At 45.2% G+C, this 24,785-nt stretch overlaps 1 protein-coding gene across 1 annotated transcript; it reads left to right on the top strand.

The window, feature by feature from the left end:
* Positions 1-23,965, top strand: LOC309821431 (transmembrane emp24 domain-containing protein 11; the record flags this gene model as incomplete). The annotated part of the gene is made up of 5 exons (XM_082652705.1): positions 1-190; positions 11,153-11,253; positions 22,073-22,198; positions 22,884-23,030; positions 23,816-23,965. Exons 1-5 carry the CDS (start codon positions 67-69, stop codon positions 23,963-23,965), a joined length of 648 nt encoding a protein of 215 aa, XP_082508831.1. The 5' UTR covers positions 1-66.
* Between the last annotated feature and the right edge of the window lie 820 nt (positions 23,966-24,785).

Here is a 24,785-nt window from a genome sequence, read left to right on the forward strand (position 1 = left end):
AGCAGTATCACCTGCAACGGATCCATTTCAGAAGAAGCAGAACCAGAGGCGGCAAAAGCAACAGAAATGCAAATGTTAACATTTCTTTTGAGTTTTTGTTTTTCACTTTCAACGGCTTTTTATTTCCACGTAGGGGAAAGAGAGGAGAAATGCATAATAGAAGACATTCCAAGTGACACCTGGATAACAGGTGGGTTAGATGAGCTCTGCTGAATGTTGAACTCGAGATGTCATCTTGCGGTGGTGTCACGCTAACCTCCGGTGGTGTCGCGCTAACCTCTTCTGTTTCTAACATCTTTATTGGACGTGCTATCCTCTTGACGTGCATGCTCTTTGGCAGAGAGCTTCAAGCTGTGCGCTTTTCTCTCGAGACACATTAGCAAATTATGCAGAACTGGCTTGAAAACAGCCTTAAGAGGGAATTGCATAATTCGTAAAACAGGAAACCCAAACACAAGACCACAGGATCCAAGCTTGATTTGTTTTTCCAGTTGTCAGGTTACCTTAAGTCAAACAATCTCTGATGCCATTAATCATGCTAATTGTGGTTGAATTCTCAAAGGATAAGTGAGGTCTGTAGACGGGTCCAGGAACACGAGACAAAGCAGCAGAGGTCAGTGTGCCTTCTGAACTTCAGCTTCCAGAGGCTGAGTTAATCAGCAGCCTGCTACTCACATGTGCCAAATGCTATAATAGCGCCCCCTCGACACAGTTCTTAAACATCTCCTTTAAAAGTCCTTTTTGTAAAAAATTTCATTGCACATTTACTCTCTGCTTTTTGTTCACTGTGTGCTGCAAGCCCCTAAGTCCACAGCCAGGACCTTAGCTCAGCCCATCTGCTCTGAGCGTGAACACATTCCCGACCGCTGTGGGCTCTCCGCGCTTAGGCTGCCCGCACCCCAAATAACTGTTTCCACTCCTGTCTCACTGAACTATCCCTGAACCTTCGCTGCCTGTCAAATCCCTGACTCTCACTTAGTGATACTTGATCATAAATGCACGTGTCAAACCCTGCCTGGTTAAGAAGCGTCGATCCAGAATATGCTAGATTTAATGTTTAGATCACCACTAAAATGGAAAAACAAATGTTAAAATTTCTGTGGATCTGTGGGGACCTGAGGCCATGCCTGGTGGCCCAAGTCTAGGAAGAGCACATGGCAGCTATGCCTTTTCTCTTCACATCTCTGAGTTCCTATGAAGTCCGATGAAACACACCGTCTCGAACGTCCAAGAGAGATGACCTCAGACCCAGTCATTTAGTCAAATCTACCTAAAAGCGTGATTTTGTTCCTCGGGACTAAAAGTAGGCTGCCGCCTTCCCCAGGCGGAGGCCGCGCAGGGCACCGCAGGAGGACAGAGGTGTGCCGGCCATCGCCGTCATTGCCAGCAGCTTGGTGGCGACTTTGAGCCTCGTCCCCTTATCCATGAGCTGGAGGCAGCACCTGCCTGGAGCACCTGGCCCCCGACCAGCTGCAGGCGTGCGTCCCACTTTCTCCCAGCCTCTTGGACTCTGTTTCCAACCTGTCAACTCGGCCTCCCAGGGTCTGTCCGAAGGTACCAGAGAAGCAGGTGTGGCCCTGATTCTGGCTCCAACCCCTCCCTGAAAGGAAGGAAATTCCTGAGAAGCAGAGGAGAGCCTGGAATCCCTCTGCTGGAGGCTGAAAGGGAGACAAACCCACCTGCGCACCTGTGAACCGTGCCAGTGCAGGGCACTGCAGCCAAGTGCAGGACTAGCAATCCTTGCTCTGTAAATTTGCTTGGAAACTTCAAAGTCAAATATGTTGTGTACTTTTATACTGTTTCTCTTAGCTCCTCTTAGTAATGCTCTTTAATGATAAATTCCAGGTTGTTTTGAATGAACACAGGGGGCGAGGTTTTTAGGACGAGGGGGACGAGAGGGACGAGGGAGCTCTGGGGGGCTGTGGGGTAAGTGACCGCCGCTGGCCTGACGAGCTTTACAACCACCTACTTGCTGATCCTTGGAAACACTTTTTTAAAATATAAATTCATTTATTTTTCATTTATTTATTTTTTGCTGCATTGGGTCTTCATTGCTGTGCACAGGCTTCCTCTAGTTGCGGCGAGCGGGGGCTACTCTTCATTGCAGTGTGCAGGCTTCTCATTACGGTGGCTTCTCTTGCTGTGGAACACTGGCTCTAGGCACATGGGCTTCAGTAGACGCAGCACGTGGGCTCAGTAGTTGTGGCGCACAGGCTTAGTTGCTCCGCGGCATGTGGGGTCTTCCCGGACCAGGGCTTGACCCGTGTCCCCTGCGTTGGCAGGCGGATTCTCAACCACTGCACCACCAGGTAAGTGCGGAAACACTTTTTAAACAAGGCTGTCAGTTCTTATAGAAAGCAGGTGCTGAGAGAAGGCGAGAAGTACCGCGGAGCACAGCGATCCTGTGTGGGAGGCTGTTCATTAAAAGGAAAAGAAGTCGAATTCAGAAGCAATGAAGTCTCGCTCCTGGTCGCTCCCTTTCACAGGGTCCTTGGACATGACCCTTGCACTCGGCCGAAGTCTCCAGGGTTCTGTAGTTCTTTTTCTTCAGAGTGCAAACCTTCAGCAAGACCAGGAGATGGAGGAGGAAGAAGCAAAGCTAAACGAGGATCATCGCTCATCACCACACCTCAGGGGGTCAAGGGCTGGGTGCCTGCTGAAGCCCCCCCACTCCGAGCCAAGGAGTCAAGCGCAAGTGATTCATTAAGGGGGCGTCCCCCAGGGGAAGGAGGGAGAGAGGCCAGGCTCAGACTGAGCCCGGGGAGCTCGGGAACGTGAGCCAGCACTGCAGATGCCCACCCAGTGCCCCCACCGCCGAGAGGACACCTGGGAGTGAGGCTGGGGACCCAGACAGACCCTCAGACCCCTCGTTTGGGCAGCATCATTCACAACAGCCAAAGGAGGCAGTGACCCGTGTCCGTCAACAAACGGATGCATGAACAAAATGCGGTCCATGGCACAGTGGAATATTATTCAGTCGTGAAAAGGAGTGAAATGAATAAAAATGAAATTCAGAACCCACTGTAGCACGCAACAGGACAGATGCTGTGTGGTTCCACTTGTACGAGGTCCCTAGAAGAGTCAGATCAAAAATCAAGAAGTAGGAGTGACGTGACCAGGAGCTAGACAGGGAGGGGAAGGGCAGCTACTGCTTAACCAGGTGCAGCTTCTGTTTGGTGGAGAAGTTCTGGAAACGGATGGTGACGGCTGCACAGCAAAGTGAACATCCTTAATGCCATCGATTTGCACACTTTAAAATGCTTACAGTGTTAAATTTTGTTATATATGTTCTACCACAATTTAAAAAACTTAAAAAGTAGTTGGCTAAGAAGCCCCCCAGAGTTTTCCCACCTCCCAGCAAAGGAGCTGGTGGCCGGGCCCCACCCCACACGCCGCCTCTGACGCTCTGGACCCCTCCCAGGCCCCGCTCCAGCCTCGGGGCACACAAGCTATGAGAGTCACGGCCGCTCTTTCTGCCGTCTCAGCGGTACCAACGTCTCTGGACGCCCCGCCTGCCCCAGGCCCTCTGTCTGCAGACACCCCCGGATTCTACGGACACGGGTTCGGGAGATGTGTCTGCATGTCCGGCCTCTCCTTGGTGACACAACTTTGACACCCAGAACGAGTGTGCAACTAAGATGCACACCTCTGCACGGAAGGGACCAGCGTGGAGGGGACCATCCACGGGAGGGAGACGCGAGCTGAAGAGCAGCAGACACTTCACAGGAGGCGGAACGCAAACAGCCAGGAGCGGGGGGAAAGGCGCTTGACTCCGTGCCCGCCAGGCAACACAAAGCCCATGAGACGCTGCCACGCACCCACCGGTGAGAAAACCGAGTGTGCCGGTAGGTGTGCACCGCCACCCCCGCTCCAGGCTGCAGACTTCACCCCCAAAATGGTGCCCCTCCGAAGATGAACACAGGCCCAGTCCACAAGCTGGGTAAATGCAGGACATGCCCAACAGAAATGCACACACGTGCTCAGCTGCACAAGAATCTTCAGAGAGGCACGACCCAAGATGGCCCAAACCAGGCCCGTCCAGTGTCCATCCACGGACAGACGGACAATAAAGCCAGCCGTTCACATGACGAGGCACTAACGAGGCACTCAGCAGCCACAACAGGGACGGTCTCCACCGCATGTGACACGGACGGACCCCCACACACGCTGACGGTGTTCACAGGAGGACACGCACTATATAAAGTACAAAGACACAAAAACGCTGTCTTCACAAGCCAGGGGCTGGCGGCCTCCGGGACGGGTGGTGAGGCCGCGGGGTGTCTGGGGCGTCAGCAATGTTTCACAAGCCAGGGGGCTGGCGGCCTCCGGGGACGGATGGTGAGGCCGCGGGGTGTCTGGGGCGCCAGCAATGTTTCACAAGCCAGGGGGCTGGCGGCCTCTGGGGACGGGTGGTGAGGTCGCGGGGTGTCTGGGGTGCCAGCAATGTTTCGGCTGGTGAGTTAGTGGCAATTACTCATTGACTGTACCCTGATGGCATGTGTGGCGTAGGAAGTGTGTGCTCACGTCCCGTCAGTGACACGTCACCTCCTGCGTTCCCTCCACACAGGAAGGATCTCAGAAAGGCTCACAGGTCAGAGGGAAGCCAAGGTGCTCGGGGAGCCTGGAGCGCCTGGAAAAGGCCACTCTGTATTCACGGCGACTCTTGGGAGCAGCTGCTTTCTATGCCCACGTTGCACCCGGGTCAACAGGATGAGCTGGCTTTGAACCCCCTCCTGTCAGGCGGCCCATCCCAGTTCCTTCTCTCGTTCCTCAGACACTGCGTGGCCAGTTTGTCTGTAGAGCTCTGTGCTCAGCACTGGACAAACGACACTGGATCTTTCTTCAGCTCTCTGAATAGACCTCAATTAGGTTACAGAAGAACATTTAAGGACATAGAAACATGGTCACGAAAAAATTGGGTGGAAAAACCAAATCAGAGATGTACAGTATGATTTCATTTTTTTATAAAATATACGATGTGTACTTACAGGGAAAAAAGGTTAGCAGGATAATACTGAATACCAAAGGCTTCTGGAGGGGATTTTTACTTTCTAAAATTCCTACAAGAGATGCATTTTACTTTTCTAGTATCAACTCAGATGGCCCTCAGTTCCAGGCTCAAGGACTCACAGGCCGGAGCAGAAGAGCGAGCCACCTCAGGGGTCGCAGGACGAGCTGAGTGCCTGAACGGGGCGCACACAGGGTCCCAGGGAGGCAGGTGGCCTCCTGTGGCATGCGGCTCACGCCTGGCACCCAATAGGTCCCACCCAGGGTCACTGAGTGGAGCCCCCAGGAGGAAGGGCCCCTGGGGAGCTAGGTCAGCACAGAAGTTCTGCCGGAACTACACCTGGGGTTTAACACGCGCCACACAGCCCGGGGCTGCGTGCAGAGCCGGGGTGGAGTTTGTGATGAGGGGCCGAGCGCTGAGTTGGGAACCGAGCCTGCGGAGTCTGCATCCGGGCTCAGCCTTTTATTTTCTGGCTGGTGTTAGACAAGTCCCGTAGCCTCGTCTGCAAAGGTGGGTATTATTATACCGACTTTCCAGGGTTGTAGGCCCTAATGGGCGTTGACATCAAAAGCCCAATAATAACGTAAGGAATAATTCATCAAGTGCTTGCATAGCGCTTACAACGTGATAAGTGCTGCATTAAGCCGTTTACAAATACTAACTGGGTCTTCACACCCCAAGGGGTATACACCGTTGTTATCCTGATGAGAAACACGTGAGGCAGCCTGGCCCGCTCTGGGCGCCCGTCACATGGACTGTCCTGTCCACGCTGGGAGGACCGCCGGGCCCATGCACCCGCGAGCAGTGCTACTCTTCTGCCACCTGGTGGTAGCCATAGGGCATAACACCTCCCTCTGGGCCAGGAACACCGGCGCTGTAACCAGGGACCAAGGGTGCGCATCCGTTCAAAACCCGTTATCGAACACGTACAGATCCTCAGCGAGCTCTGCCCTCGCTCAGTCCGGGCCCAGGAGGCCCACAGAGGAAGACGCCGTACGTCCCCAGACCCCAGCCCCTCCCAGAATAAATGCGGGGGCGGGGGGCCGGCACTGGGACAGTTGGCACGCGGACAAGAAGAGGGCGGATGGTGAGTGTGGGGAGAGTGACAAGCGCAGAGCCCTAGAGGACAGGGAGGGGAGGCAGAGGGCGGTGAGCTGCCGGGGTGAGGGTGCTCGAGGTGGAGGACGGAGACGCTGAGTGCGTCCACGTGGGCAAGGCAAGCCCCGGACGGGCGAGGGGCTGGAAGAGGCTCCCGAGGAGACCGTCGTCTCGGAGGACGGGAACCCACGCGGGCATTTCCAGGCGCTGTCCGCCTGCCTGGCTGTGTGCTTTTCTCCAGGACGTTCGGCTGCTTCAGCAAAGGTGCCGCATCAGGTTTAGGGCTTTGTGGCCTAACTCGGTGAAGGTTCCACGTACACTTGAAATGTGTACCTGCTGTTTGGGGGCCATCCCCGAAGTGCCAAGCCAGGCCCTGCAGGTGGACGGTGCAAGTCAGCTCTCCCACGCCCACTAGCCCTGTCCACGGCCGAGGAGCGCTGCCGACCCATGGGGTGGACTCGACCACGTCTCCTTTCAGCAGTTTTACTTCGTGTGTTTTGAAACTGTTGATGCATGTAGGATGGTTATGTCTTCATATTGAATTGACCCCTTTATCATTACGTTAAGGCCCCGCTCCGTCCGTGGTAATTTCCTTTGCTGTGGAGTCTACGTTATCTGATATTTATAGAGCCACGTGAGCTTTCTTTTGACTGTCGTAATGATGTCTTTTCTATCCTTTTAACTTAGCTATAGCATTATACCCAAAGTGATTTTCTCAAAGACTGAATAGTTGGTTCATTTTTTTAAAAATCCATTCTGACAATCTTTGTCTTATCTCCGTTTATACCATTTGCTTGTAATGTAATTACTGATACGTCAGGATTTAGGTCTGCTGTTTTATTATTTGTTTTCTTTTTGCTCCCTTTGGGTTTTGTTCCCATTTTCTGTTTTGTACCTTCCTGTGGGTCACTTGAATGTTTTGTAATGCATTTTGTGTTATCTGTAGTATTTTTCACTGTATCTCTTTGTATAGTTTTTGTTAGTGGTTGCTCTAGGGGTTACAATACACATACTTACCACAGTCTACAAGGATCAATATTTTACCATAGCAAGAGGAATATAGAACCTTATGACCATGTAAATCCCTCTGCCCCCCACCCTGTAACATAGTTGTTGTAAATATTATGTCTACATACTTTGAGAACACCACCAGGCAATGTTGATTTTTTTTTACCTTCAACTGTCAAACAGCTTTTTTTTTTTTTTTTTTTATTGCGGTACGCGGGCCTCTCACTGCTGTGGCCTCTCCCATTGCGGAGCACAGGCTCCGGACGCGCAGGCTCAGCGGCCATGGCTCACGGGCCCAGCCGCTCTGTGGCATGTGGGATCTTCCCGGACCGGGGCACGAACCCGTGTCCCCTGCATCGGCAGGCAGACTCTCAACCACTGCGCCACCAGGGAAGCCCCAAACAGCTTTTTTTTAAAGGGGAAGAGAATCCTCTATTGTGGTTTCCCCGGTGTTGACTTCCCCATTGTTCTCCCTTCATTCCTGCTATTCCAAGTTTCCGTCTTACCGTTCTCTTTCTGTCTGCAGAAGTTCCTTTAGCAATTGTTTTACAGTAGGTGTTCAAGTGAAAAAATCCTTAGTTTTCCTTGAGCTTAAGAATATTTTGACTTCATTCTGAAGGGTATTTTTGGTGGATATAGATTTGACAATGCTTTTTCTTTCAACACTTGGGAATGTGCCCCTTCCTTCTGGCCTCCATGTTTCTGATGAGAAGTCTGCTGTTACTCAAATTGTTTTTCCCCATCAGTAATGCAGTGTTTCCCTCTGGCTATTTTTCATAGGTTCCCCCCTCTTTGGTTTTGAGAAATTTAATCATGATGTATCCGGTGGTAGATTTGGGGGAGTCTGACCTTGTAGGGTTCACTTAGCTTCTTGAGTATGTAGGCTTATCTCTTTCATCTCTTTCCCCCAGTTTGGGAAGTCTTTAGCCATCATTTCCTCCAGTGTTTACTCAGCCTTACACGCTTCCTCCTTTCTTCTGGGACTCGCAAATTATAGACCTTTGAGTATTGTCCCACAAGTTCGTAAGACTGTTTGAGTTTTGTTTTTTTTTTCAATCTATTTTCTCTCCATTGACCAGATTTGATTACTTCTATTGATCTATAGTTTTTTGTTTGTTTGTGGTTTTCTTTGTTGTTGTTTTGGCCATGCCATGCAGCATGTGGGATCTTAGTTCCCCGACCAGGAATGGAACCCACGCCCCCTGCAGTGGAAGCGCGGAGTCTTAATCACTGGACCACCAGGGAAGTCTCCATTGATCTAGTTTCAAGTTCACTGACTCTTTCCCTGTCGTCTCTATTCTTTTATTGAGTCCATTTGGTTATTTTTCAGTTTCAAATATTATATTTTTCCTGTTCTAATGTGTCCATTTATTTTTTATATCTCTATTCTTTTTCTGAGACTTTCTACTTTTCCATTTAAGGGTTTCAAACTCCTTGTTGATGCATTTTTATGACGACTTTAAAATTCTTGTCAGATAATTTCAATGTCTATGTCATTTTGGTGTGTCTACTAGCTGTCTTTTCTCATTCAAGTTGAGGCTTTCTTGGTTCTTGACATCGTACGTAATTTTGTAATGTATCCTGGACATTTTGAGTATTATAACTCTGGTTCCTATTTAAATATTCTATTCTAACAAGTAGTCAACCCATTTAGTTTCAGATCACACATCCTAACCTTATTTCTCTGAGACTCTGCACTATTATTCTGGCCTACCCTGCTTGCGTACTACCCAGGGGCCAATCTGAAACCTGGGTGTTTTCCACACCACGATTGGATTCTCAGAGTTTCTGCTGTACTTATTCTGGTTGGCCTCATGCATAGGCTGCTTAGGGGTGTGCCCAGGACACCCATACACAGATTTAAAGATCGCCTCTCCAGCTCCCGCCTCTCTGTCACCCTCCCCATCTCTGCCTCTTCACTGTCCTTCACTAAGTGCAGGTCAGGCATCTCCACAGGTCTTCACCCCAGTCCCCACATGAAGCAGCCAGTGGAGAGGGTGCCGTTTCTTTCACAGGGTTCGTCTGGAGTAGGGCGGGTGTAGTCAAAGGGTTCCACCCTGTTGGGTCACCCTATTCCAGATCCTTTTGCACGAGAGCGCAGACTTCTCCTGAGCGGGTTCTCTTTCCTCCTCCCTGCCTCTCTTTCAGTTTCGTGGGGACTGCTGTTTGCTCCAGCACCCAGGCCAGGATATGGGGGTGGGGGACAGACAGGGAACTCACAGCTGAGTCACACTTTGAGTCCTTGGCAGTCACCTTCTTTTCTCCACCTTTCAGAGTCTTCTGATACTTGCTTTAGACATTTTGGCCAGGGTTTTTAGTTGTAATTAGCGGGAGAAATAGGGTGGAATGGGCTTACCCCATCTTTTCTGGTATCACCAATGACACCTTTTTTAAAGATCCTCTTCAGCTGGAACATTCTAAACAGTCTATAACGTACACGACACAGAGTTAACAAACTTGTGGAGACAAGACAACCAGGACTGCTCAGTGAGGCCTGAACTGAAGCCGCTCCGAAGTGCAGGCAGGGCTCAGGGGCGTTGCCGCCCGCCCGTCCCAGGAAACCCGTTCTCTCCCCAGGGCTGCCCGTGCAGTCATGTCCAGGGTGAGGTTCCCGTCAGGGATGCGTCTCCCTCTGCCTCCCAGGGAGTCAGGGTGGTTCTGGGCTTCGGGATCAAACCACCTCGGATCTAATTCTGCCCCTACAGCTTATTCACTGTGTGACTTTGGGCCGTGACTCTGACACTCAGTTTCCGCCTTGTGAAATAGGGACAATACAGAATCCAACACTTTTTACAACCTCTGACACTAGCACCTGGTCCAAGCCACCTAGACTATGATGACAGCCTCCCTTCTTCCACTCCTATCCTTCTTCATTCCTTACTCCATGCAAAAAAAATGTTCAAATGAAAGCCACATCATTTCACTCACCTGCCCAATTGCTTCCCCCCAATTTTTTTGGGGGGGAATAGGGTCTTTTTTTAAAATTTATTAATTTTTGTCTGTTGGGTCTTTGTTGCTGCGCACAGGCTTTCTCTAGTTGCGGCGAGCGGGGTGTACTCTTTGTTGCGGAGCGCGGGCTTCTCATTGCGGTGGCTTCTTTTGTTGCGGAGCACGGGCTCTAGGCACACGAGCTTCCGTAGTTGTAGCACGCGGGCTCAGTAGTTGTGGCTTGCAGGCTCTAGCGCACAGGCTCAGTAGTTGTGGTGCTCGGGCTTAGTTGCTCCACAGCATGTGGGATCTTCCTGGACCAGGGCTCGAACCCATGTCCCCTGCATTGGCAGGCAGATTCTTAACCACTGTGCCACCAGGGAAGCCTTTCCCCAAAATTTTAAAAAGGATTTGTAGACCATCCACGATCTGGCCCATTACCCCTTCAGCCTCATCTCCTGTGATTTTCTTCCTGTTAACTTCACTCCAGCACTCTGCTGTTCCTTGAACACTCCAAGCATTCTCCTGCCCCAGGACCTTTGCATGTCCTCCTGCATGGGACGATCTTTCACCAGTGGAGGGAGCATCACGAGGTAGTAAGGAAAAAGGCACTACACTGCCTAGATTGAATCTTGACTCTGCTACTTGCTAGGTACGTGACCTTGGGCAAATTACTTTATGCTTCAGTGTCATCACACGTAAAATCGTCATAAAATATTAGCTACCTACATAGCGCTGTTGTCATGACAATTCAGATTACACGTGTAAGTTTCTTAGAACGGTGCTTGGCACACAATTAGCACTGAATGTGATGTATAGATAGATATGGATGTAATCTGCATGTATGTGATAAACAAATATTATAGAAGCGGATATATTTTTACTCCCCTATCCTTTCAGGTCTTTGCTCAAATGTCAGAGAAGCCTTCCCTGACTTCCCCACATAATGCTTCCAAGTCCCCTACCACTCCCACCCTGTCTGTTGCTGCTTCTTGTAGCATATATAACATCTTCAACATTATATATTTACTAGTTGTATGTTTCTCAATGAGATTTAATAAAGACTTAAAAAAGATAAATAAAAATAAATGTCTTATATTTTTGAAACAGGGACTTTCAAGATACAACAGTGGGACTTGGGCAGACACGATTTCCTTGAATCTGCTCCTGGTCTGGGAATGGTTGTGACTGTTACAACTTACAATGATGAGGTAAAACACACTTTTTGTCTTGCTACTGAAATCTTTTATTTTCTAAAAAGCCACGTGTCATGTACACCCACACACTTCACATCTCCACACAGCGCTCACTGTCCAGCATCTCATTTCTGACATGTGTAGCCCTGACAGAGGCACTGCACCAAGACACAGACGCCTGCCTTCAACGGGCCTACAGTCCAGCTGAGGAACAGAGACTCCTTAACACACAAGGGAGAGACAGTACAAAGGGCAGGCCTCGCACTCATCATCCTGAGGTTTTGCTGGTCTTGCTGGGCAGGGGGAACCCACAGGGCCAATGCATCCCGCTGGTCGTGCAGGGCCAGGCTTCACCTGCTCTGCAGGTGCCACAGCCTCACCCAGACACGAGGATCGGATAGGCTGCCTCTCCCTCCTCCCGTCTGGTGGGCTTTCTGTAGGAATGCGGCCTCTGGGTCTGTCTGGCCTCACAGGGCGCCTCCTCACTGGGAGCTGCAGAGTAGAAAAGGCACCACGGTCAAAGGGAAAGAATGTGGATCTTGGGGTCGGAGGCAGGTGTGAGTGCAGACGGTCATCTACAAGCTGGACCTCGAGGGGTTACTTGGCTGCTTTAACCCTCCATTTTCTCCTCTGTCCAACGGTCGCAGCAGATGTTGTCCCCACCATGCCAGCTCAAGGGACTGTGACCTGCTCCGTCCAATAATTCCAACGTGACTGCAGGAACTACTTCCCTTTGGACTTGCTGTCCTGGGGATGTGCTCATGACGTAGCAGGATGGTGGTGGAGCAGAGCCTCACAGAACAGACAGGCATCTCTCTAGCTGGCAAGGAGAGGGTACTTGATGTAGACAGGCCCAATTTCCTGTCCTCATGAGGGCTGCGCTCAAGCCAGACACTGCGACGCCCCCACTCACGTGGAGCCCAGGAGACTCCATTCCAACTGGACCGGACACCTGATTCCGGCCCGCTGTAGCAGCCTTCTCCTGGTACACCAGGCACCTCCCTGGCAACAGTTCCACTGGGGCCACTTTCCTAATTCTCGTACAGCTACCCTCTCCTCCTGACACCCCCGCCTCCTTCACTTCCTGCCCAGTTAAACCAAAACAGAATTCTCTGCTGTCCTTCCCTGTAACCTTTCATGACTGATCTGGAAATGTCTGCATAGCTTGTTAAACCCAGAACCCAAATTTTAGTTGGACAAAACAGCTTCACAGAAAAACCTGTTCACTGTTTTTAAGACAGAGCTGTTTCATTCTCCAAAAAATACATTTATTCGAAACAATACCCCCTTCTAGATGGGAGGAGAAGTGTTTTCATTCTGCAAACATCCAACAGATATTTGCCACGGGCCTAGGAGAGAGAAAATTCTCACCCCAAAGGCCTGATTTTCAGGAAGGCTCTCTCCCTCTGGAAGTAAGAGGACCAGACACAGCTCTGGTTTAACATTCCTAACGAGCTAAGATCCTCTCTGAAGATCCTGAACAGCACCCCGCCAAGGACTCGGACTGCTCCTACCCGGGTCCATGTGCCTGGACGCAGGGTACTCTCGGATGCTAACCTGAACACATGTCCCTTCCTACGGCAGGTGACTGGCAGGCCAAGGGGTAACATGGCTGGTAGGGTAGGCAGGGCAGACAATGACAATATACAGGCACCATTCAAACTATGCATTTTGTATTCCATTGTCCCTTATTCCGTGTCCAATATTCCTATTCCATTTTGTAGAAGAGAAAACTGTGGTCCTGAGAGGTAAAATGACTTATACAAGATCACATCATCAGCAAGTGGAAACACTGAGGTCTAAATTCAAGCATGTCTTTTTCCAACACACCAAACTAACAGGCATTGCTGACTGACATGTTTGCTGACGTGAATAGTCACTGGAAGCAGACTCTGTAGAACCCTGACCCAACACTAAGGGTCAGAAATGGAATTTAACAGGTGATGAGTCATCACTGCATATTTTTCCAGGGAAAAGTAACTGTTATTCATAAAAAATTAGAAATCAAATGCAAACCTGACCTTGAATGCAGCTGTATTTACCAAAGTTTCCCTATCAACACTCTGTTAAGTGAAATTAAGTACATGGCAAGATCCTTTAATTTTCTCCAAATCAAAATTGAAAGATTTAAAAAAAGAATCTTGGTTGCATTTTTCTACGTGTAATACATACCTGTTTCTAAAGTGATTTAATAGGCTATCTTTTTGAGCAGTTTTAGGTTCACAGCAAAATTCTGCACGAAGTACAGAGTTCTCGTATGTCCTCTGCCCCCATGTGAACAGAGCCTCTCCCACTAGCAGGCCTGGAATGGCACAGCTGTTGCAGCTGATGGCTGCACTGACACATCATTCAAAGCCCACGGCTCACATTAGGGCTCCTTCTTGGCGTTGGACATTCTGTGGATTTGACAAATGTGTGATGACATGTATCCATCATCGTAGTATCAACAGAGTAGTTTCACTCCCGTAAACATCTTCTGGAACCCGTCTATTCATCCCTCCCCCCTCCCTAACCTTTGGCAACCACCGATCCTTTTACTGTCTCTACAGTTTTGACTTATCCAAAATGGCATACAGCTGGAGTCGTACAGCAGGCAGCCTTTTCAGAGTGGCCTCTTTCACTTAGGAATATGCACTTAAGTTTCCTCCGTGTCTTTTCATGGCTTGATAACTCATTTCTTTTTAGCACTGAACAATATTCCGTTGTCAGGATGTATACCATGGTTTACTGATCCATTCACATGCAGTGGGACATCTTAGTAGCTTCCAAATTTTGGCTATTATAAATAAAGCTGCTGTAAACATTTGTGTGCAGGTTTTCATGTGGACATAAGTTTCCATCTTATTTGGGTAAATAAATAGTGCAACTGCAGAACTGTACGTAGAAGTATGTTTAGTTTTGTAAGAAACCACCAAACCGTCTCCCAAATGGGAACACCATTCTGCGTTCCCGCCGGCAGTGACAAGCGTTCCTGTTGCTCCACATCCTCGCCAGCATTTAGTGTTGTCAGTGTTCTGGATTTTTGCCATTCCCATAGGTGTGAAGTATCTCGTTGTTTTTAACTGCAATTCCCTAATGACATACGATGGGGAGCATCTTTTCATGTGCTTATCTGCCATCTATATGTCTTCTTTGGTGAGTTGTCTGTTCAGATCTTTTGTCCATTTTTCAATTAATTTGTTCAGTTTCTTGTTGTTTTCAGAATTCTTTGTATATTTTGGATAACAGTACTTTATCAGATACGTCTTTTACAAATAGTTTCTCCCAGTCTGTGGCCTGTCTTTTCATTCTCTTGACAGAGAGACAGACAGCTCTCTCTTCTGCAGAGCAGTTTTTAATTCTAATGAAATTCAACGTTCAACGTTCAACATTAATGTCAAATGTTTAATGAAGCTTAATTTTAATGAAGTCCAGCTTCTCAATTCTTTCTTTCACGGATCGTCCTCTTGGTGTTGTACCTAAAAAGTCATAACTAAATCCACGGTCTTCTAGACTTTCTATGTTACCTTCTAATAGTTTTATAGTTTTGCATTTTACATTTAGACCTATGCTCCATTTTAAGTTAATTTTTGTAAAAAGTGTAAGGTCTGTGTCTACATTCATTTCTTTGCATATGGATGTCCAGTTGTTCCAGCACGATTTGTTGGAAAGGCTACCTTTTTCCATGGTATTGCCTTTGCTCCTTTGTCAAAGATCAGTGGGTCTACATTTGCGTGGGTCTGTTTCTGGGCTCTCTGATTCACTGATCTCTTTGTCTGCTCTTTCACCAATACCACACTACCTTGGTTACTGTAGCATGATAGTAAGGCTTTTTTAAATTAACTTTTATTGGAGTGTAGTTGCTTTACAATGTTGTGTTAGTTTCTGTGCAGCAAAATGGATCAGCTCTATATGCACATATAGCTCCTCTTTTCTGGATTTCCTTCCCGTTTAGGTCACCACAGCGCATTAAGCAGAGTTCCCTGTGCTACACAGTTATAGTAAGTCTTGAAATCAGGAACGTCAGTCCCCTGACTTTATTCTTATCCTTCAATATTGTGTTGGCTCTTCTGGATCTTCTGCCTCTCCATAGAAACTTTAGAATCAGCCTGAAGATATTCACAAAATAACCTGCTGACACTCTGACTGGGATTGTGTCAAATCTATAGATTAAGTTGGGAGGAACTGACTTTTTCACAATATCGAGTCTTCCTGGCATGAACACAGAACATCTCTCCATGTATTTTATCTTCTTTGATTTCTTTCATTACAGTTTTTTAGTTTTTCTCATATATCTCTTAAACATACTTTGTTTTATTTATACCTAAGTATTTCATTTGGGGGAGATGCTAATGTAAATGGTATCGGTTTTGATTTCACATTCCACTTGGTTCACTGCTGATACAGAGAAACTGATTAACATATTAACCTTGTATCCTGCAACCCTGCTATAATCACTTATTAGTTCCAGTAAGTTTTATTATTTTGAATTTTCTACATAGACAATCCTGTTATCTGTGAACAAACACAGCTTTATTTCTTCCTTCCCAACCTGTATACCATTTGTTTTCTTTTCTTCTCTTACTGCATTAGCTAGGAATTGAAGTATGATATTGAAAAGGAATACTGAGGGACTTCCCTGGTGGTCCAGTGGTTAAGAATCCACCTTCCAATGCAGGGGACGCGGGTTCAGTTGGGGAACTAAGATCCCACATGCCGTGGGGCAACTAAGCCTGCGTGCCACAACTAGTGAGCCCGCATGCCACAACTAGAAGCCATGCACCCTGGAGCCCGAGTGCCACAACTACTGAGCCCACGCACTCTGAAGCCTGCATGCCACAACTAGCGAGGAGGCCATGTGCTGCAATGAAGATCCCACATGCCACAACTAAGACCCAAAAACAGCCAAAAATAAAATAAATACATAATAAAAAAGAAAAGGAATAGTGAGAGAGGCAATCCTAGCCTTGTTTCTGATCATAGTGGGAAAGCCTCTAGTTTTTCACTATGAAGTATGCTAGCTGTAAGGTTTTTATAGATTTTTTAAATCAAATTGACAAAGTTCCCGTATTCTCAGTTTGCTGAGAGTTTTTGCCATGAATGGATGGTGGATCTTGTTAAATGCCTTTTCTACACCTATTGTTATGATCAAGTGATCTTTAACTTGTTGATGCGATGAATTACATTAACTGATTTTAAAATGCTGAACTAGCCTTGCGTATCTGGAATAAACCTGAGTTGGTCATGGTGCCTGATTCTTTTCATACATTGTTGGATTCAATTTGCTAATATTTTGTTGAGGATATTTGTATCGATGTCCATGAGAGATAATGGTCCATAGTTTCCTTGTGTCTTTCTCTGGTTTTGGTATTAGGCTAATGATGGCCTCAGAAAATGATTTAGAAAGTATTCTCTCTACTTCTGGAAGAGATTGTAGAGAATCGGTCTGATTTCCTACTTAAATCTTTGGTAGAATTCACCAGTGAACCCATCTTGGCCTGGTGCTTTCTGCTTGGAAAGTTATTATCAATTCCGTTGCTTTACTAGCTCTCAGCCTATCCAGACTGTCTATTTATTTTTGTGTGAGTTTTCACAAATCGCGCCTTTCAAGGAATTGGTCCATTTCATCCAGGTTACCACGTTTGTGAGCACAGAGCTGTTCATCGCATTCCTCTACTACCCCATTGATGCCCGTGAGACCTGTAGTAAGCCTCCTCTTTCATTTCTGATGTTATTAGCTTGGGTCTTCTTTTCTTAGTTAGCCTCCCTAGAGGTTTACTGATCTTTGCAGAGGACCAGCTTTCTGTTTGCTGGTTTTCTCTGCGTATCTCCTGTTCTCACTGGTTTCTGCATTAGCTTTATCAGCACGGATCTTATTTCTCTTCTTATGCTGATTTTGGATTTAGTTGCTCTTCTTGTTCTAGTTTCCTAGGCTTAGATGATTAATTTTAGACCTTTCTTTCTTTTTAATATATGCGTTCAATGTTATAAATTTCTCTGTAAATGCTTCTCTCACTGTATCCCCCAAGTTTTGATTAAGTTGTATTTTCATTTTAATTCAGTTCAAAATATTTTTTGAGATTTTTAAATTGTGGTAAAGTACACATGAAATTCATCATCTTAACCATTACTAAGTGCACAATTCAGTGGTATTAAATATATTCTTAATGTTGTATAATCATCATCCTCATAACTCTTTAAATCTTGTAAAACTGAAACTCTATACTCGTTAAACAATAACTCCCCTATGACTAAATACCTCGTATAAGTTGAGTCATACAGTGTTTGTCTCTTTGTGATTGGTTTACTTCAGTAAGCATAATTTCCACAACGTTCATCCATGCTGCAGCACGTGTCAGAATCTGCTTCCTTTTTAAGGCTGAATCATATGCCACTGTTATGTATGTACCACATGTTGCTTCTTCATCCATCTGTCAGTGGACACTTGTGTTGCTTCCACATCTTGGCTATTGTGAACACTGCTGCCATGAACATGGGGGTACAGACATCCTGATACCCTGCCTTGGATTCTTTGGGGTATATACCCAGAAGTGGAATTACTGGATCATATGATAATTCTATTTTCATATTTTTGAGGAGCCACCATAATGTTTTCCACAGCAGCTGCACCACTTTACATTCCCACCAACAATGCACAAGGGTTGAAATTTTTCCACATCCTTGCCAGTACGTTTTTTGTTTGTTGTATAGCAGCCATTCTAATGTGTGTGAGGTAGTGCCTCACTGTAGTTTTGATTTGCATTTCCCTAATGATCAGTGAAGTTGAGCATCTTTTCATGTGCTTGTTGGCCTTTTCTGGTTGTTTGGGGTTTTTTAAGCACTTTGAATGTATCCGCCCACTGCCTCTGGTCTCCGAAGTTTCTGATGAGAAATCTTGTTAATCTTATTGAGAATCCCTTCTATATGATGACATCAAAAACCCCTGACAGGGCTTCCCTGGTGGCGCAGTGGTTGAGAGTCCGCCTGCCGATGCGGGGGACGCGGGTTCGTGCCCTGGTCCGGGAAGATCCCACATGCCATGGAGTGGCTGGGCCCATGAGCCATGGCCGCTGAGCCTGCGCGTCCGGAGCCTGTGCTCTGCAATGGGAGAGGCCGCAGCGGTGAGAGGCCCACGCACCGCAAAAAAAAAAAACAAAAACAAAAAACCCTGACATTTGGAGGACAGGGTCCTTTTTGCCTACCCTGGCTTCTAAAAGATGCATGGGAGCTGCTCCAGGAACACCTGTGCAGCTGCCTGCCATGTGGCTGGCGGGGGGTGGGGGGTGGGAGGTAGGCAGCTGCCACTGTTCTAAGAGCTGATATTGACCAAAATTAACCACAATTTACCATCCAAGTCTTTCCCTGGAAGTTGCAAGCCTTCAATAGACTCCAGAGTTCCAAAACAGTTCCATCAGACAGATTCTTCCAGTGTAATTGTTGCCTAGAGACAGATTCCTGGTGCCTCCTATTCCACCATCTTCCCAGAATTCTCTTCCAATTCAAAACACTGTTAGTTTCTCTTGAGATTTCTTTCTCGACTCCTGTGTTATTTCGAGGTATGCTGTTTAATCTCTAAACATTTGGGGACTTTCCAGCTATCTTTTTGTTATTGATTTCTACTTTAATTGCATTATGGTCTAAGAGCATACATTGTATGGTTTCTATTATTTCAAATGTGTTAAGGTGTGTTTTATGGCCCAGAATGTGGTCTATCTTGGTGAGTGTTCCATGTGAGCTTGAAAAGAATGTGTATTCTGCTTTGTTGGATGAAGTAGTCTACAGATATTGATTACATCCAGTTGGTTGATGGTGCCATTGAGTCCAACTGTGTCCTTACTGATCTGCTGCTGGATCTGCCCACTTCTGATAGAGGAGTATCCAAGTCTCCGACTATAATACTAAATTCTTGTATTTATCCTTGCAGTTCTATCAGTTTTTGCTTCATGTATTTTGACACTCTGGTGTTAGACGCATACACATTAAGGTTTGTCTTCTTGGAGAAATGACCTATTTATTACTATGGTCCATTATGTAATTATCCGTGATAATTTTCCTTGTTTTGAAGTCTACTCTGTCTGAAGTTAATATAACTATTCCAGCTTTCTTTTGATTAAGGTTAGCTGAAAGTTGACATATACATCTTTCTCCGTCCCTTTTTTTTTTAATTAAAAATTTTTTTGATGTAGACCATTTTTAGTCTTTATTAAATCTGTTACAATATTGCTTACGTTTTGGATTTTTGGCCATGATGTGAGATCTTAGTTCCCCAACCAAGGGATCCAACCCACACCTCCCACATTGGAAGGCAAAGTCTTAACCACTGGACCACAAGGAAAGTCCCTCCATCCCTTAACTTTTAATATATATGTGTCTTTATATTTAAAGAGGGGTTCTTGTAGACAATACATAGTCGGGGTTTTGGTTTGTTTTTTGGATCCACTCTGACAATCTGTTTTAATTGATGCATTCAGACCACTGACATTCAAAGTGACTGTTGATACAGCTGAGTTAATATTCATCATATTTATTAGTTTTCTAGTTGTCATCCTTGTTATTTGTTCCTATTTTTGTTTTCCACTCTTTTTCTGTCTCTTGTGGTTTTAATTATTTTACGATTCCATTTTATCTCCTTTCATAGTTATCAATTATACTTCTTTTAACTTTTTGTCGGTGGTTGCCCTGGAGTTTGCAATATACATTTACAACTACTCCAAGTCCACTTTTGAATATCACCATATCACTTCACAGGTAGTACAAGTACTTTATAATAACAAAGTAATCCTAATTCTTATCTCCCATCCCTTGCATCTTTGCTGTTGCTAATTTCATTTATATATAAACTATAATCATCAAATACATTGCTATTATTTTGAAAGACGTATCTATTAACTCAGTTAATAAGAAAAATAAAAGTTTTAATTTTACCTTCACTGATTCCTTCTCTAATGCTTTCCAATCTTCACGTAGCTCCGAGTTTCTGACCAATATCATTATCCTTCTCTCTGAATAACTTTTAACATTCCTTGTAAGACAGGTCTATGAGGGACAAATTCCCTCAACTTTTGTTTGAGAAAATCTTTCTCTTTTACTTTTGAAGGAGAATTCTGCAGGATACAGAATTCTAGGTTGGTGAGTTTTTTTCTCTCAACACATTAAATGTTTACTCTCTCCCTGCTTGCATGGTTTCTGAGGAGAAGTCGGGTGTAATTCTTAGCTTTGCTCCTCTATAAATAAGGCTTCTTTCTAGATTTCCTCTCTATCTTTGATATTTGCAGTTTTAATATGATATGCCTAGGTGTAGTTTTATTGGCATTTATCCTGCTTGGTGTTCTCTGGGCTTCCCAGCTCTGTGGCTTGGTGTCTGACACTAATCTGAAATTCTCGGTCTTTATTTAAATATTTCTTCTGTTGCTTTCTCTTTCTTCTCCTTCTGGTATTCCCGTTATGTGTATGTTACACCTTTAATAGTTGTCCTGTAGTCCTTGGATATTGTTCCTTTTTTCCCCCAGTCTGTTTTTGCTTTGTAGTTTTGAAAGTTTCTGTTGCCATATCCTCAAGCTCAGAGAGTCTCTCCTCAGTCCTGTCCAGTGTGCTAAGGAGTCTATCAGAGGCACTCTTTATTTCTGCTACAGTGTTTCTGATCTCTGGCATTTCTTTTTATTCTTTCACAGAATTCTGATCTTTCTACTCACACTACCCATTTGTTCTTGCATGTTGTCTACTTTTTCCATTAGAGACCACAGACTATTAATCATAGGTTTTCTAAATTCCTTATATGATCGTTCCAATATCCCTGCCATATCTGAATCTGGTTTTGAGGCTTGTTTTGTCTCTTCAAACTGCGGTTTTTGCCTTTGAGTATGTCTTATTATTTTTCTGTTGTTGTTGAAAGTTGGACGTGATGTGCTGGGTAAAAGGAACCCGTACTGGTTCCCACAGGGGTTTGTGCTCAGGCTAAGCTGGGACTCTTTGCATTCGCCTCTCCCATTTTGGGGGCAGTTTACCCTGTGACCTCAATTCTCTTGACAGATCTAAGAACTGATTTTCTTTCTATGCAGCTTTTACTTTTTAAGACAGAGGGACAACTTCCAAGCTCCTTATATGCCAGACTTGAAGTCCTATACCTGTTTTTAAAATGCCAGACAATACAGAAATGTACTAAGCAGAAAAGTCAAAGTTCCCCAACAAATATAACTGCCTAATAACTTGGTATATATTCTTTAGAATCTTCTTCTAAGCACGTGTAGTTTTACAAACGATACTTTTTACAAAAATAGGATTCTATACAGACTATCCCTGAATATTGCGGACACCTTTCGTATAGATATGGGTGTTATAGTCTCTTTTACTGCTACCTAGCACCTCTTCATTTGGCTTTGCCTAAATTTAATCAATCCACACTCAAAGGTATTAGTTATTTCAAAACACAATTTTTTAAATAAATAACATCACACTGAATATCCTTTTACATATAACTGTCCATTTGGGCATTCCCATAGGATAAATTTCTATATGTAGCGCTGCTGGGTGAACGGTGTTATACGCTTGGCCAAAGCACTCTCTGAAACGGGTGTTCAACTTACATTCCCAGAACAGTGTCTAGAGATAGTATTTCTCCATACAGTCCCCGCCCCAGGTGCTTGTAAGTCTTTGCCAATCTGAAAACCAACAAGGAATATCTTACTGTGGTCTGTATTTTTTTGATTACCAGCAAGACTGAGTATTTTGCATGTTATTGGCCACTTGATTTCTTCTTTAAGAATTGCACAGTTTTCACTAGATTACATGGGGATGGTTTTTTTTAAATGGAAAGTAGAGAATAATAAACTTAAACTATGGAAATCCTCAATCCTAGGTATTACTGTCAAAGTTATATGGCCCACAGGGAACATTCTACTTCACTTCACATTCACCTGGCGAACACATCATTTGCTTAGAGTCTAATTCTACGAGGCTCGTGTCATTTGGAGGGAGTAAGCTGGTAAGTATGTGCCTCCGAGTACTTGGTGATGAGCAGCGTCAGCACTATTCAGGCGCGACAATGATATGCAGACCATTATACCCAGACCTCAGCACAGCAACCAAAGAGGGAGCTGGAGAGCTTGGAAGGGGTTCAAAGGAGAGCCACGGAGTTGATTAAAGGGCTTGAAAAATGAGAACTGGGAGGGAAGCTTAAGAGAACTGTGATTATTCAGGCTTGAAAACAATTGAAGGCTGAAGGGTGAATTAATAATGGAATTCCAATAAATAAAACTCTTACATGGTAGATGGTGATTGGCTATTTTCTAAATGTGCTGAGAACAGATGAAGAGAATCTGTACTTTAGCATCAGAAATTTAGTTATATGTAAAGAACATTCTCCTGAGTAAATCAAATTCTCTCAGGGGCAAAGGCTCTTGCCTAACAGTCTATTGATAATATAAGTACCCTTTCAGGTCAGCAGGTACTGTTTAATGCATTATTATTACAAAGAAAGACTACTGGGTATAACAGGGAATAGAGTGGCGGTGAAGAAAAATAGAGAGCTCGAGAATGAAGTAGTGTTTGCTCTCAAAAAGGAAGAGTGGAGAAAAAGGAAGGAATGGGAGGACACAAGGAGGGAAAAAGCAAAGAAAAAGAGTGAGCCACGTTAAAAACATGTTTCTTCCTTTTTACTGTTTGCACAGCGGATCCACTTAGATATTCGAGTTGGAGAACATGACCTTGATGCAGCCATTGCTCAAGCAAAGGACAAAGTTAATGAAGTTAGCTTCAAGCTTGAACACCTAATTGAGCAAATGGAGCAAATAGTCAAAGAACAAAACTATCAAAGGGTCAGTCTGCCTATTCAGCTTATGCTCCCTCTTCCTGCCCAGTACGTAATTCTCCACGAAGCCCGCGAACCAAGGAAAGAGTAAACTGCCGGCTCCCCGGGCCTCCTCTGAGCTAGGACTGCGTGGACATGCAGGGGATGCAGGGACAGCGCTCGTTCACCGTTTGCTGGACCATGAGCTCCTCTAGGAAGGGGACCGTGGCTCACTCGCCTTGGGGTGTGAGCTCACAGAATGAATAAATAAGCGTTTCCAAACACACCCCACATGGCCGCAGCGTCTCAGTGTGCCCACTTTCTAAATCACCATTTTGTTCTTGTGACATTATGCGTTTCCTGGGTCACTGTGCTCAGTGGACCCTGGTCAGACGTGGGCTCAAATCTGCCCCCCCACTCACTAACCTTCTGTCGTCTCTGAGCTTCTGTTTCTTTATCTGGAAAATAAAATGAGCACAGTGCCCAGCTTAAAGTAAAGTAAGAACCTGAATGATGAACATCTGTCAATTAGGTAATGTTCCCTTTGTTTGATGGTAACAAATAAAACATATAAAGTAATAGATCAAATACCTGATACTTTACGCCAAAACACAAAAGTGTGTTTTATAAGGTTGATTCTTCTTCCTTGTCTTTGACTAACAACACCGCTTGGCTTAGAAAATGATACTGCACTTTGGCGTAAGAGATTACCTGGGTGACATTAAGTACCTTGAATGCATACAGCACCTTCCCCTCAAATTCATGCAGGAAGTACCTTAAGAAACTTAACCTGCCTATTTCTCTTCTGCGTAGGACCGTGAAGAAGAATTTCGAATGACCAGTGAAGATACAAACAGCAACGTTTTATGGTGGGCCTTTGCACAAACACTAATCTTTATCTCAGTTGGAATTTTCCAAATAAAGTACCTTAAAGACTTCTTCATAGCTAAGAAACTTGTTTAAAAATATTAATAAAGGCAAATAACTACCTTCTACCTTGCATGTTTGAGTTAATATCAAAATATATTCATAAGTGTGCATAACTTTTCTGATTTCAAAGACATCAGAGGTTGGAATTGATGTTATATCATTGTAACACTGATAAAATGTCACTTTAACAATGTGGCTTCTGAGTTTGATAAAATAAATACATGATCCAGGCCTTATTTTAAAATTGGTATAGGTCAGCACTGTCCAACGGAAATAAATGTGAGCTATATATGTAAATTTTAAGTTTTCTGGTTGCCACATTAAAAAAGTTTTTTTTAAAAGAGTAAAATTAACCCTAGTGACCTATATTTAACCCAATAGATCAAATATATTACCATATTAACATGTAATCAATACATAATTATTAATGAGGTAGTTTACATTCCTTTCTTGATAGGAAGTCTTAGAAACCCAGGTGTATTTTGCAATCAAAGCACATCTCAATTTGGACCAGTCACATTTCAGAGGCCAATGGCCACACAAGGTTCATGGCTACAGCACGGGACAGAGGGAGTACCTCGTTTCCCCACGGCGTTCCACTTAGAGTGGTCCTGAATCTCTGCATTTCTCTATTTCCCTGAAAGATGGCCACTTTTCTCCACACAAGTGAATGGCCCAGAGACTTCCTCTGAACCAAGTTTTCTCAGTGGGTCCCACTCTGATCCACCTCCATAGGCGGATGGAAACTGCTCTTTGGAGAGGATGGGGCATCCCGCGAGGAGTGTAATTCTAGGAGAAGCAACTTCCATTTATTTCCTCTAAATTTTAAAATAAGCGTAAGCTCACTAGAAGT

The sequence above is a fragment of the Grampus griseus genome (assembly GCF_964374135.1).
Source record: "Grampus griseus genome assembly, chromosome: 4".
Classification (NCBI taxonomy): domain Eukaryota; kingdom Metazoa; phylum Chordata; class Mammalia; order Artiodactyla; family Delphinidae; genus Grampus; species Grampus griseus.